We start from the raw sequence: 15280 nt of genomic DNA, 5'->3' as shown, positions 1-15280 counted from the left end.
ACTGGAAAAAAATATATATTTAATTTTTATTTTCTTCAGTTTTAAGTTGCAAGTCATTGTTAAACACAAGCCTGATGGACCAAGTGGGTGAATCCTATTAAAAAAAATTGTTACAAAAGTTGAAAAAGCAAAAACAAATAATCAACAAGTGTAAATAAAATGTTTAAAAGTGCCAAAGATTTGTAGTCCATTCCACTGGTCGATCACACTGAATGTCACCTGTGGCTGCTCAGTGCTGTCCACAACAGTAATGGCTGTTCCCAGGCAACTCGTGGACACTGTTTAGTTTATGGTTGCCAGGCACAGGACATTTCTTCCGTGCAGCTTGCTGGAAGCTCTTATTGAGAACTGTCTAAACCTGTGGAAGGTTGTCCGGGATGAGTAACCTTGAAGTAATTACCCTCAATGTGGGAGGCATGACTTTTACCACCCTGCCATCAACGCTTCTACGATTTCCAGAATCAAAATTTGCACATATGCTGGAAGGCAGCGATCGGGACTTTAGGATAGTAAATGGTCAATACTTTGTGGACCGGGATGGAACTTTGTTCAGCTATGTTTTAGATTATCTGAGGACATCACAGCTGATTTTGCCTTCAGACTTTTCAGATTATGAAAGACTTCAGAGGGAAGCAGACTTCTACCAGATTTCATCCTTGGCTGAACAGTTGGGTCAGGAGAGCTTTTATCGGCCCAGAATGGAGATCTTAGAAGTGCGTTTTCTTCTCCAGGAGTCTCATTCTTTATTCCGTGTCTTCTGTTCGTGTAATAGCACTATCGAAGCGCTTGCTGATCGTATTGTAATGTATGTGGAGCAGCCGATGGGGGTTCAGGGTTGGAGCTTCCCATATTCCTCCCAAAAACCCATGGCTCCAATACCTCTACAGCGACCATCACATCATGACTTGATGTTTCAGTGTGGGACTGACTACTCAACCGGAGACCAATTCGGAGCCAGGTAAAACTCCACTTTAGCTACTGTTTCTATGAAATATAATACGACACATCCCATATCAGATAATTACCCATATTATAATCATATCAACCCATTGTGAGCCCCCTCGGGCAGGTTACTCTCTCCTCCTGTACCAGTCATGACTTTTAAGATTATTGTACTTGCTTTTTTCCTTTTGTATACCCCTCCTCACATGTAAAGCGCCATGGAATAAATGGTGCTATAATAATATAAAGCAATTCTACAAGAACATCATATTTACCAATAACTTGCCGATATGTACCCTGATGCACAAAGCTTGCTGTGGACTGATGTGGTGCCTTCCTGCATATCTATTGCTTTCTGGGGTGTGGAGTCAGATTATACCCAAAGAGAGCTCCTCCTTGGAGTTGGTGGAAGTGTACAGTTCTCCACATGTTATGCTCTATCAATCTAAAGCCCCTATGTTGCAAAACAAAACCCCGCTGCTATTGTGAATTTAACTATTGAAGTAAATTACTGCCACTTAGGAACCTTCTATAACTATGCCAGAGTCTTGGCTTACAAGTAGTGATAAGCCAACACACACGTGTCCTAATACAGTATTTTTGGTGTGCTCAAAAAACAAAAAAATGCTCGAGAAACCGTCTGCATATCTCGCAGCTGTTAGGCAATTTTTTTTTTTTGAGTACACCGAAAACACTCGATTAGGACACACGTGTGCTCAGATAAACCCTTATTCGATCATGCGCGCTCATCACTACTTACAAGCTCCACAGCCTCGATTATTTTACAATACAGTCAGCAGCCTTTGGCGCATGTGCAACAGCTGTCACATAGCTCACGCCTGCCTGGGACACCGTAACACATGAAATCATGCATTTATTGTAACAACTTTCCCACAATGAGCTTTTGGTGCATTTTTGATGGTGCACCTATTGTTTAAATTGGGTGTGTTTTTTTAGAGTTTGTGCACTCTTTTTTTTTTTTTAACATGCATTTTATATTGCGTTTTTGATGCTGTGATTTTTGTCTCTGGGTGTGTCATACTTTAAATAAAGCTGCTTTGTTTTTGATTCTTCCTGGTATTTGGCTTTGCCAAAACTGACATACTTGGGTGCAGATTACAGGTGTTTTTTTATGCATTTCAGCTGCGGAAAAGCACTAAAAAGGCATGTGCATGTTGTATACCCATGTAATTTCTGAATCTAATGGAAGACAATGGGGAATTTTTGCACAGAAAAATCAGTGTATGAGCAAGAGAAATTGACCTGCTGCGGGTTTGAAACATGTACCGCAGCTCAGTTTTTTGCAACGTAAAAAAAAAAAGCAGAGCGGACATGAGATTTCTATAAATTTCATCCACTTTGCTGTAACTGGAAGGTACTGCATTTTTAATGCAGTGTCAAAAACACACCAAAAGCTCGTCATGGGTACTTAGCCTACAGGTATGTGGACATGCTAAGTATTTGTAGCAGACATAATCCACCAGAACGTGTCTCTTAGCAGGGAAAACAATGCATAAAATAAATGCTGTAAAGAGGGTGAAAATTGACATGCTAATTTAAAACAGATTCACATCTGCAAGGAGAGAAAAAAAGCAGCATGTGTATGAGACTTCAGAAATATCATTCCGTTTGCAGGTACATAAAACTTTGGTAAAAACCAGGAACGTGTGAAGAAGCACTAAAAGAAAACTTTGTTGTCCATAGCTACCAGAGCTCAGCTTTCATTTTTAAAACAGATCTAGTAAAATGAAAATTGCACTGGTTTGGGGACCAGCATGTTTTCGTTACATTGGGCATTGCTTTCGCCCATTCAGAGTCCTCTCATTTTTGTGAACAGTACTGCATGCTGTGATCGCTCTGGCAGAGAAGGTCTTTAAGGCCGGAGACACACTGGTGCGAGAGACGGCCGAGTCTCGCTGGTTAAAAGCAAGCTGTGGCACCTGCATTCCGGAGCTGAGCGTGCAGTTCCATGTATTGCTATGGAGCCGCACGCTCCGCTCCGGAGTGCAGGTGCCACAGCTTGCTTTTAACCAGCGAGACTCGGCCGTCTCTCGCACCAGTGTGTCTCCGGCCTTACAGTTGGATGCTGATGTAGAGGTGACAACCTTGATCCAGCAGTGGGTGCACCAGTTCCCACACAATTTTCCCACTCACTGTCACGACAGGGCGGCAGTCAGCTTGTTGAAATCGGGGACCCTCCCTTCATAAAGCCTAAATCCGTGGGCGTACCCTGAGGTACTCACATAGTTTGTACAATTTCATTTCATACATGAACCTCTTACTGGGCAGGTATTGCCGGAATCTTCTTGAAGTGGATTAGAGACATCTACACGGATGTCTCTTTGGGGAATGTAAATTTTAGCAAACTTGTGATCAATGACCAGCATATTTTGAAAAGTCGGAGTCATCCCAGGCAGGCCGCCATGCATAATCACTGTAATACTGTAATTAGTGACAGGCCTCAAACAGTTTCCGGGTTATATCTGCAGCTATAACAATTAGGGCTCCAATATTACTAAAGTTCTGCCTTCACTATACCCATGTGAAGGACAAGGCCCCAAAACTTCATTTCCACTGCATCTATGAAAGTTCAGTTAGCAATTGAAAACACCAAGGTTACTTACGGGTAGCCGGTTTTTCCGGAGCCCATGACGGCACACCTGAGAGAGGGGATCCGCCCAGTCAGGACAGGAAACCCTACTGAAAATAAAAGGGCGGTACCTCTCCCTCGCTTCAGTTGGTTTTCAGAGCATGAGAGGCCCCCCTGGTTAGTACACATGGCAAATCCATCACCACATTATATTAACTAAACACACCCAAAACAATAGTGCACACCGAAGGGTGATAAAAGGGGGGGAATATACGGGTGCCGTCATGGGCTCCGGAAAAACCGGCTACCCGTAAGTAACCTTGGTGTTTTCCCTTCCCCCATGACGGCACACCTGAGAGAATTTTGTAGAATGAAACCTTTAGGGAGGGACCACCGCTTGGAGCACCCTTCTACCAAAGGTTAGGTCAGCAGAGGAGGAAAGGTCTAGCCGGTAGTGTTTGAAAAAAGTTGAGGGTGAGGACCAGGTAGCGGCCTTGCAAATTTGGTCAATTGATACCTCAGCTTTCTCTGCCCAGGAGGTAGCCACAGCTCTGGTGGAGTGAGCCTTGATGCCGTCAGGAACCGGAGTGCCACTTGCAGAGTAGGATAAACTAATGGCCTCCCTGATCCATCTAGCAATAGTACTTTTAGCTACCCCGCACCCTCTTTTGCTACCCTGAAAGGCTACGAATAGGGTTTGGTCTTTCCTCCACTGACTAGTCATAGACATGTAATGTAACATAGATCTTCTCACATCTAACATGTGGAACTTTTGTTCCCCTGGATTTTTAGGATTACTACAGAATGATGGTAAAGTAATCTCTTGACTTCTATGGAACTTTTGAACCACCTTGGGGAGATAAGCCGGGTCTGGTCTTAGAACAATTCTGTCATCAAAAACCTGAGTATAAGGAGGGCATATTGACAGGGCCTGTAAATCACTTACCCTACGTGCCGATGTTAAGGCTACTAGTAAAACTGTTTTAAGGGTAAGTAACTTAGGTGATAACTCCTGCAAAGGCTCAAAGGGCTGTTTAGTCAGGGCTTCTAAGACCAAATTTAGATCCCAAGGAGGGATTTTTGGGATAATGACCGGCCGAGATCTACTGCAAGATTTTATGAATCGTGAGACCCATCTATTTGAGGCAAGATTACAATTATATAGGGCCCCCAGGGCAGAAACCTGAACTTTAAGGGTGCTGGTTGCCAACCCAAGATGTAACCCTGCTTGCAGAAACTCTAAGATAGGACCTATAGGAGCCACCTCCCCCAATGGTTCACCCAGGAAGTCGAGGAATTTTTTCCATGTCCTACCATAGATCCTGGAGGTTATGGGTTTTCTGCTTTTCAACAGGGTGGAGATTAACCCTGGAGAGAATCCTTGGCGACTTAGTAACGCCCTCTCAAATTCCAGGCTGCGAGATGGAAGCCCTTCACCTGAGAGTGGGTCACTGGGCCCTGGGTTAGCAGGTCCGGAACCTCTGGCAGGATCCATGGGTCTGTTACCGACATCTGCCTTAGAAGGGAGAACCAAGGTCTCCTTGGCCAAAAAGGAGCTATGAAGATGATATTCGCCTGATCCTCTCTGATCTTCCGGATCACAGCTGGAATCATCACTATCGGGGGGAATGCGTAGGCCAGAGAAAACTTCCAAGGTATCAGTAGGGCATCTACTGCGAAGGGATGTTCTCTCGGATTCAAGGAGCAGAACCTCCTGACTTTTCTGTTGTGGGAGTTGGCGAACAAGTCTATCTCTGGTGTGCCCCAGGCTTGGACTATTTGTTGAAATATCTGGGGGTTTAATGACCATTCCCCCTGCTTTAAGCCTCTGCGACTCAGGAAGTCCGCTTGAGTGTTTTCTGTGCCTTTGATGTGCAATGCCGACAGAGATGACAGGTGTTGTTCTGCTAGTTGAAAGAGTATGTTTGATGCCTGCATGAGGCCTTTGGACCTCGTTCCCCCCTGATGATTGACATACGCCACCACTGCTCGATTGTCCGTCAGGATTCGATTATGGCGACCCCGGAGTAAAGGAAGAAAATGTCTTAGGGATTTCTCCACTGCCCACAGCTCTTTTTCGTTTGATCCATAGTTCTTTTCTCGTATGGACCAGGTCCCTTGTACAGAGTGAGACCTCAGGTGAGCCCCCCAACCTGTACCACTTGCGTCGGTCGTGATAATGTCTATGACCGGATTTTGCCACCGGACCCCCATTGTCAGGTGGTTTCTCACAGTCCACCAAACTAGGGAATCCCTTACGCCCAGGGAGAGACATAGATTTCCTTCTAAATGCCCTTTTAGTAGTCTTTGAGCTGAGAGAACTTCCCACTGTAGTTGTCTTAGGTGGAATTGTGCCCATTCTACTGCCGGAATACACGATGTTAACGAGCCTAGAAGGGACATTGCCTTTCTCAGAGTCATTGTCGGCTGGCGTATTGCTGTACTGGTCAGATTTATTATTTTGTCTACCTTGTTTTCTGGAAGAAGGCAGAGCTGACGTTCGGAGTCCAGTATTAACCCCAGGAAAGATTGTAATTTTACTGGCAGCAGTCTGGACTTGGGGATATTTATTATCCAACCCAGCTCCCTTAGAGTTGATGTTACCACTGATACTTGATGAGTGCAGTGGGACTCTGATCTTCCTATTACCAGGAAATCGTCCAGATATGGGACAATGACTACATCCCGGGACCGGAGGTATGACATAACCTCCACCATCACCTTGGTGAAAACCCTGGGAGCTGTAGACAGACCGAACGGAAGGGCTGTGTATTGATAATGTTTTATCTGGTTCTGGACATAGAGAGCTACTCTCAAATATTTCTGATATTCCGGATGTATTGGTATATGATAATACGCGTCTTTCAAGTCGATTACTGCCATGAAGCAGTGTTGGAAAAGGAGTTTTATGGTCGTATTTATAGACTCCATCTTGAAAGAGTAGTTCTCTATGGATTGGTTGAGTTTTCTCAAATTTATAATAGTTCTCCAAGAACCATCCGGTTTTTGGATCAAGAAGAGGGGGGAGTAAAATCCCTCTCTCTCCTCCCGAGCAGGAACCTCCTGAAGAACCCTTTTTTGGATGAGTCCCAAGACTTCGGTTTCTAGGGCAGATTGTTCCTGCAGAGACTTTCTTCGGGGAGTTATGATAAAGTTTCGTCTGGGTGGACAGGTGAATTTTATTTTGAGGCCGTCTCTGATGATATTTATGACCCAGGTACTGGGGGAGATGTTTACCCAGGCCGGAAAGAAGAGGGAGAGTCTTCCTCCCACTTCTGGCGTAATGTCATTGGGGGGATTTTTTGGCTGAAGTAGAGGGCCCTTTAAACATATAGCCTGAGCCTCTTTTATCCCTAAAGTCCCAGTTTTTCCTCTCCCCTGGGGGGCGACCTCTATTAAATCTTCTCCTCCGAAAAAAGGGTTTTTTGGACTCTTTAGGGATATTGGGAAAGCCTTTCTTTTTATCTCCTGCATGTTCCAGGATTTCTTCAAGCTTCTTCCCAAAGAGAAGTTGACCATCACATGGGATGGAGCACAGCTTGTGTTTAGATGGTAAATCCCCCGGACAACCTTTGAGCCAGAGGGCTCTTCTTGCCGCATTAGACAAGCTCGCTGCTCTGGCCGTTAGTCTTGCGGAATCTGCAGAAGAGTCTGCTAAAAAGGCTGCTGCTCCTTGCACTAAGGATATATTGGCAAGGATGTCGGTTCTGGGTACCTTGTCCCTTAGCTGATCCTCTATCTGCTGTAGCCAGACCATCAGAGCGCGGGCCGTACATGTTCCAGCGATTGCTGGCTTCAGGCCCCCCGCTGAGGCTTCCCAGATATGTCTGAGAAACCCATCTGCTTTTTTGTCAAGCGGGTCTTTAAGAACACCCGAGTCTTCTAATGGGAGGGATGATTTTTTTAAGCATTTGGCTACCGCTCCGTCAATTTTTGGGACCTTTTCCCAGGGTTCAGAGTCTTTATTCTCAAAGGGATATCTCCTTTTGGATGAAGAGGGCAAAGAACCCATTTTTTCAGGTCTTTTCCACTCTTTCTCGATTAATGCTTTTATTTTTGCATTAACTGGAAACGTGCGTTTCCTCCTCTCTTCTAAGCCACCAAACATGACATCCTCTAGTGACCTAGGTGTCTTCTCTTCTTTAAGGCCCATTGCAGACCTAACTGCTTTGACTAATTTGTCCACGTCCTCAGTGGGAAAGCATGGACGACCCCCTGAATCACTGTCCGAGGAGGAATCTGAAGAGTGGACCGAGGCTGGAGAAGTAGAGGGAGATCGGGATGTTTTATGACTCCCCTGTCTCTGAGAGGTATCCGACTCTGTAGATGCCTTACGGCTTCTCCCTCTTGGCTCGCTAAGGGCCAATTTCAAGGAGTCTTTAATTTCAGCCTGTATTATGGCTTTAAGGCTAGTGGCGAAATTAGGGGTTTCTTCTTCAATAGTCTTATTAATGCAGTCAGCACAGAGATCCTTCTGATACTGCACTGCAAGCGGGTTTTTACAAAGGGCACACTCTCGGTTCTTTGTTTTACCGGTAGCTTTCCTGGACCCCTAGTGATCAAAACAGAAAAATGGACCCTGTTACCATAAGGGATACATTCACGTAGATCACTCACCACCGCCGACAATCAAGGGTACCGATTTTGGAGGCTGGACAGATGCACGTGAAGCGTCCCTCCTGGACGCCGACGAATCTTGCCGGACGGAACGACCACTGTTTCTACCACTTGAGCGGCTGCTCCTGGTATGCTGGTGGCTCGGCAAGGCATCTGGTGAGAGCTCCTGCTGCTGTTGCTGTTGTGAAAGCGGCTGCTGCAGCTGCTCTTGTTGTCCTACTTCCATGGTGAAGTTTTTGGACATGAGCGCGTCTTCTGTGGTCTACCACCCTTTTATGGGGGGACCACTGCACTCCCCGCCTCTCCGGTGCCCAGTAATGGCCCCTCCCCCTCTCTGCCATGCCGCCGGAGTCTTCATTCACCGGCCGGCGTTTTCTTCATGGGCGCCGCCATTTTGGATCCGGCGCCTGCCTCCGACGCCACACGGGCACGCCCATTCCCAGCGTGCCTGGCGTGTGACGTCAGAAGAGCGACCCGGAAGCGGCCGCCGCGCCTGGACGCCGGCAGAGAGGGGAGGGCGGCGTGGCAGCCATGGAAGGAACCCGGTCCTCCAACCATGCTGCGCAACGCCCGCACGGACGCAGTGACCCGGGGGGACCTGCGGACGGCGCCTCCAGGACCCGAACCTCCGACGCACAGGCGCTGCCTGTTCTTCCACGCCGGGACGGGACCTGGGTAAGTTGAACCGCCGTGTTCAGTACAAGGGTCCCTGTCAGGACAGGAAACCCAACTGAAGCGAGGGAGAGGTACCGCCCTTTTATTTTCAGTAGGGTTTCCTGTCCTGACTGGGCGGATCCCCTCTCTCAGGTGTGCCGTCATGGGGGAAGGGAAAATGATGCTTTGGGCAAGAAATTGTTGGGCGTACAAAAATTTGTCTGGGCCACCATGAGATTTACAAAATGCTCAGCAAAAAAGACATTGAAAAAAAATCAAATTTCTGTGAAGCTATCAGTGTCAAATTGGATTCTTGATCGGACCACAAAATCAGAAATTCATAATCTTTGGGGGGCGAGGTCCACAGGGGGTCACTAACAATAAGCGCTGGCTCATTTGCCATCCTGGAGCATCTATGTGGAGGTTCATTGATCACTGGAGGAAGAATAAGACAAAAGGTGTAAAGTGGGTCCTCACTATCAGTGACAGAAGCAAGGGAGGCGTATAGCTCCTCAGCTGAATACAACCTTTGGGAAGAGTGGGACGTTTTATTTTCCACGTAGGGTGTGCGTGGTGTAAATTTTTATTTATTAGAATAGAAAAAAAACAAAAACAAAATAATCTAGAAATAAAATAAAGAAGAAAAATTTGGTAAAGAATTACTATATCGACGACAGTAAAAACAATTAAAGCACCCACAACTGCATTACGCTAATCATAATTCTAGGCAGTAGAAAAAAAATAAATTAATACAATAATTTTCCACTAAAATTCTAAAACTACCTATACTAAACATGTCAGTAACGGAAAAAAAAACCTTACCGTATTTTTCAGACTATAAGACACTCCAAATTTTGGGGTGAATGGGGAAAATTTTTTTTTTATTTTTTTTTAACCCCTTCCCGACCTGTGACACAGCGTATGCGTCGTGAAAGTCGGTGCGTCCTTTTTGCCCCGATCTCCGTTCCGCTCCCCTCCTCCCTCCTGTCGGCTCCCCAGGTCCTCCGACGCATGCACAGTGCGCCCGCCGAATCTGCCAGCCGGCAGATTCGTTCCTGCACATTTTGGTCGCTGTGATAAGTTCTATCACAGCGATCAAAATAAAAAAAAATAGTAAATAAATCCCCCCCTTTATCACCCCCATAATAAAATATAGAAAATATAATTATTTTTATTGTTTTTCCATTAGGGTTAGGGGTATGGTTGCACTTAGGGTTGCACTTTTAGGGCTAGGGATGCACTTAGGGCTAGGGATGCACTTAGGGCTAGGGATGCACTTAGGGCTAGGGATGCACTTAGGGCTAGGGATGCACTTAGGGCTAGGGATGCACTTAGGGCTAGGGATGCACTTAGGGCTAGGGATGCACTTAGGGCTAGGGATGCACTTAGGGCTAGGGATGCACTTAGGGCTAGGGATGCACTTAGGGCTAGGGATGCACTTAGGGCTAGGGATGCACTTAGGGCTAGGGTTAGAATTAGGGTTGGAATTAGGCTATGTGCACACGGTGCGGATTTGGCTGCGGATCCGCAGCGGATTGGTCGCTGCAGATTCGTATCAGTTTTCCATCACATTTACAGTACCACGTAAACCTATGGAAAACCAAATCCGCTGTGCCCATGGTGCGGAAAATACAGGGCGGAAACGCTGCGTTGTATTTTCCGCAGCATGTCAATTCTTTGTGCAATTCCGCAGCGTTTTACACCTGCTCCATAATAGGAATCCGCAAGTGAAATCCACACAAAAAACACTGGAAATCCACGGTAAATCACCAGGTAAAGCGCAGTGCGTTTTACCTGCAGATTTTTCAAAAACTGCGGAAAAATCCACACAAATCCGCAACGTGAGCACATAGCCTTAGGGTTAGGGTTGGAATTAGGGGTAAGACTAGGGTTAGGGGTGTGTTGGGGTTAGGGTTGTGGTTAGGGTTGGGATTAGAGTTAGGGGTGTGTTGGGGTTAGTGTTGGAGTTAGAATTGAGGGGTTTCCACTTTTTAGGCACATCAGGGGGTCTCCAAACGCGACACGGCGCCACCATTGATTCCAGCCAATCTTGCGTTGAAAAAGTAAAATGGTGCTCTCTCCCTTCCGAGCCCCGACGTGTGCCCAAACAGTGCTTTACCCCCACATATGGGGTACCAGCGTACTCAGGAGAAACTGATCAACAACTTTTGGGGTCCAATTTCTCCTGTAACCCTTGGGAAAATAAAAAATTGCGGGCTAAAAAATTATTTTTGAGGAAAGAAAAATTATTTTTTATTTTCACGGCTCTGCGTTATAAACTTCTGTGAAGCACTTGTTGGTTTAAAGTGCTCACTATGCATCTAGATAAGTTCCTTGGGGGGGTCTAGTTTCCAAAATGGGGTCACTTGTGGGGGGAGCTCCAATGTTTAGGCACACAGGGGCTCTCCAAACGCGACATGGTGTCCGCTAACGATTGGAGCTCATTTTCCATTCAAAAAGTCAAATGGCGCTCCTTCCCTTCCGCGCCTTACCTTGTGCCCAAACAGTGGTTTACCCCCACATGTGAGGTATCAGTGTACTCAGGAGAAATTGCCCAACAAATTTTAGGATCCATTTTATCCTGTTGCCCATGTGAAAATTAAAAAATTGAGGCTAAAATAATTTTTTTGTGAAAAAAAAGTACTTTTTCATTTTTACGGATCAATTTGTGAAGCACCTGGGGGTTTAAAGTGCTCACTATGCATCTAGATAAGTTCCTTGGGGCGTCTAGTTTCCAAAATGGGGTCACTTGTGGGGGAGCTCCAATGTTTAGGCACACGGGGGCTCTCCAAACGCGACATGGTGTCCGCTAAAGATTGGAGCCAATTTTTCATTCAAAAAGTCAAATGGCGCTCCTTCCCTTCCGAGTTCTGCCGTGCGCCCAAACAGTGGTTTACCCCCACATATGAGGTATCAGCGTACTCAGGACAACAACGTTCGTGGTCCAGTTTCTCCTTTTACCCTTGGGAAAATAAAAAAATTGTTGCTAAAAGATCATTTTTGTGACTAAAAAGTTAAATGTTCATTTTTTCCTTCCATGTTGCTTCTGCTGCTGTGAAACACCTGAAGGGTTAATAAACTTCTTGAATGTGGTTTTGAGCACCTTGAGGGGTGCAGTTTTTAGAATGGTGTCACTTTTGGGTATTTTCAGCCATATAGAACCCTCAAATTGACTTCAAATGTGAGGTGGTCCCTAAAAAAAATGGTTTTGTAAATTTTGTTGTAAAAATGAGAAATCACTGGTCAAATTTTAACCCTTATAACTTCCTAGCAAAAAAAAATGTTGTTTCCAAAATTGTGCTGATGTAAAGTAGACATGTGGGAAATGTTATTTATTAACTATTTTGTGTCACATAACTCTCTGGTTTAACAGAATAAAAATTCAAAATGTGAAAATTGCAAAATTTTCAAAGTTTTCGCCAAATTTCCATTTTTTTCACAAATAAACGCAGAAATTATCGACCTAAATTTACCACTAACATGAAGCCCAATATGTCACGAAAAAAATCTCAGAATCGCTAGGATCCGTTGAAGCGTTCCCGAGTTATTACATCATAAAGGGACACTGGTCAGAATTGCAAAAAACGTCAAGGTCATTAAGGCCAAAATAGGCTGGGTCATGAAGGGGTTAAAATAAGGTTAGGCAGAGATCCCAATCTGTGCATGTGCCGCCTCAAGGAAAATGACCACCAGTAAAGCACTTCTGCACCCCACATAAGCCACACTTATGCCACCGCTGGCTTCCTGAGGAAGGGACCCTGCTCCACCACCGCAATCCCCCAGTAAGCATGCATTCGGACGATAAGACGAACCCCCCACCCATTTTCCGCCCATATTTTTTTGGGAAAAAAAAATGCATCTTATAGTCCAAAAAATATGGTAATGAAAGTCTGCAACTACCTGACACCGATTAAGAGTATATTTTAGAATAACATAGTATACACGTTAGTACAGGTTTGGTTTTTTTTACCATAGATTACACCGTCTGTAATCTAGCCCTATCAACTAATATACATTTTTAAATTTTTACACTTTAATACATAACCAGTCTTAAGCTGAAATTGAGCACAGATGCTGATCAGTGGTGTGCAGAAAATAAAGGGCTGGGGAGCGTGGGGGGAGGCAGAGTGCACATATAGCAATATGTGTCTGTTGAGTTTCTTTATGAATACACTGACGTTTACTTAATCCATTTTTCTGCAGGTATGTCTCCATAAAACCAGACCAGAGGAAATTACTACATGGGAGCAATGTGCTGGGCCTGCTGCTGGACATCCTGCTCAGAGACGGCTTCAGTCTGGTGAGCACCAGAGCAGTGTCGGCAGAAGACAAAGTGGAGTGCTATACGTTTCAGAGGAAGAAGAGGCCAGAAGTCCTAAGCATCACAGAGAACAACCCAAAACTAGAAAAAAATGTAATCGTGCAAATGAAACCGGTGAAATCAAACAAAAAAAAATAATGCAGAAAGTCATAATTTAACGACTTTGAGCCAAAGACAATCAATGATACATAAAACAAATTTTGAATGGTGTTCAGCAGTCTAAACCTTAAATGGCCCCATACAGACCGATCTGGGGACAGCACAGGGTAGGACAGGAGCTGAGCAGAATGATATACGGTGTATGAGTGTGTATAAATATATATATATATATATATATATATATATATATATATATATATATATATATTTAGATAGTTACTAGTAGGACCGCCCACCGGACTCTAACAGCTATCTCAGTATGTACGGAGAAAACACAATCACTGAATAGAACCGCTCACTGGACATGTATACGGGCACCAGGGATTATGATGGATAAAGTATAGTTTGTAACTTTTATGGGGGAAAAGTTTCAGTATATAGTCTTATCAGCTCCTCCTGTTCTATTACACCCTGACTGCAGATAACATATGCAATTAGGGCCTTAAAAACTGACTAGTACATTTAAAATTGCATTGGTTATCAGTCAGTAACTATATTTACCATTTTTACCAGTCAGAATTTTACTTTCAGGTAATAAAAGACAAATAATAAATTTAACTAGAGGGGAAGGATAAAGCACTACAAGGTCTTATCCAGAATATACAGGATGGGAACCAGTGTTATGCCCGCCTGATGGGGTTGTGACAACCACTAGTATTGTGACGATAACGGCTACAGCAGCCACAAGTTGAGCTGAAAGGATACCAAGGAGAGTGGATCTATTTTGTAAATATCAGGATCCAAGACCAAGATTGAAACGCGTTGACAATAAATCACTTTTTTCCAAAGTCCATCTGTTTTCCGCATAATGATTGTCAAAATGGCCTGATGTACGCCTATTAGGTTGTTGAATTTGGGTTGGGAGACCTGCAGCCTTTCTGTATATCATGGTCCACAGACAGCGTTTCCCCAGACACCTGATTTCGCCAGCACAACTTTTCAGTGGCCAAACAGTTTGTGCACCTTCCCACCCTCCTTCCTTCCTTTGGCTGCTGTAAAACCAGCACCATCCATCAAGGAAGACCAAGGTGGAGAAAGATGCATAACCAGTAGATGAAATGAGCTCTCAACTGTTTGGCCACTGAAAGATTCACAAGCCCCTTTGCTGGGTTAGTAGTCATCCTGTGCCGATTCCTTTGAAAAAGTATCAGGTATACACTACATATTTGTTAGACGTATTCACAAGTACAGCTGCATAGGTTTATGCACAGCTGAAGAAATCCCACGTCTAGATTAGGTTGTAAATCCTCATGATCAGATTCCTGAAAGAAAATTAGGGAATTATAAAATGTATTTTGGCTTTTTCTCTCTCTGCGACAACACAGTTATAAGATCATGATCTCAGAGGATCCACTAAAAACTAAAGGATGTGCTTTAGCATCCTGTCCTTTTAAATCAAGTGTCATTCTTACAACCCAGTAGCATTATTTTATTTAACCCCTTCAAGACATCGGCTATACACTGTGTGCAGAATTATTAGGCAAGTTGTATTTTAGAGGATTATTATTGATCAACAACTATGTTCTCAATCAACCCAAAAGACTCAAATATCAAAGCTTAATATTTTTGGAAGTTGGAGTGTTTTTTTTTTTTTAGATTTGGCTATCTTAGGAGGATATCGGTTTCTGCAGGTAACTCACTATGCAGAATTATTAGGCAACTTAATAAAAACCAAATATATTCCCATCTCACTTGTTTATTTTCACCAGGTAAACCAATATAACTGCCCAAAATTTAGAAATAAACATTTCTGACACGCAAAAACAAAACCCCCCAAAATTAGTGACCAATATAGCTACCTTTATGATGACTCAGCAGCCTTCCATCCATAGATTCTGTCAGTTGCTTGATCTGTTTACGTGCAGCCACCACAGCCTCCCAGACACTGTTCCGAGAGGTGGACTGTTTTCCCTCCCTGTAGATCTCACATTTTATGAGGGATCACAGGTTCTCTATGGGGTTCAGATCAGGTAAACAAGGGGGCCATGTCATTTTTT

The 15280-nt window shown here is 44.4% G+C and overlaps 2 protein-coding genes across 9 annotated transcripts in view; one reads left to right on the top strand and one right to left on the bottom strand.

Annotated features, from left to right (window-relative positions):
- Positions 1-15280, bottom strand: part of TRIM13 (tripartite motif containing 13) — a 275480-nt gene that overhangs the window by 37966 nt on the left and 222234 nt on the right. The window lies entirely within an intron of this gene.
- On the top strand, positions 295-13440 carry KCNRG (potassium channel regulator). Its single transcript, XM_077299807.1, has 2 exons — positions 295-958; positions 13007-13440. The coding sequence occupies exons 1-2, from the start codon at positions 378-380 to the stop codon at positions 13260-13262; spliced, it is 837 nt and encodes a 278-aa protein (XP_077155922.1). The 5' UTR covers positions 295-377; the 3' UTR covers positions 13263-13440.

This window comes from Ranitomeya variabilis, chromosome 3 (genome assembly GCF_051348905.1).
Source record: "Ranitomeya variabilis isolate aRanVar5 chromosome 3, aRanVar5.hap1, whole genome shotgun sequence".
Taxonomy (NCBI): domain Eukaryota; kingdom Metazoa; phylum Chordata; class Amphibia; order Anura; family Dendrobatidae; genus Ranitomeya; species Ranitomeya variabilis.
This window is presented reverse-complemented; position numbering and strand designations above follow the sequence as displayed.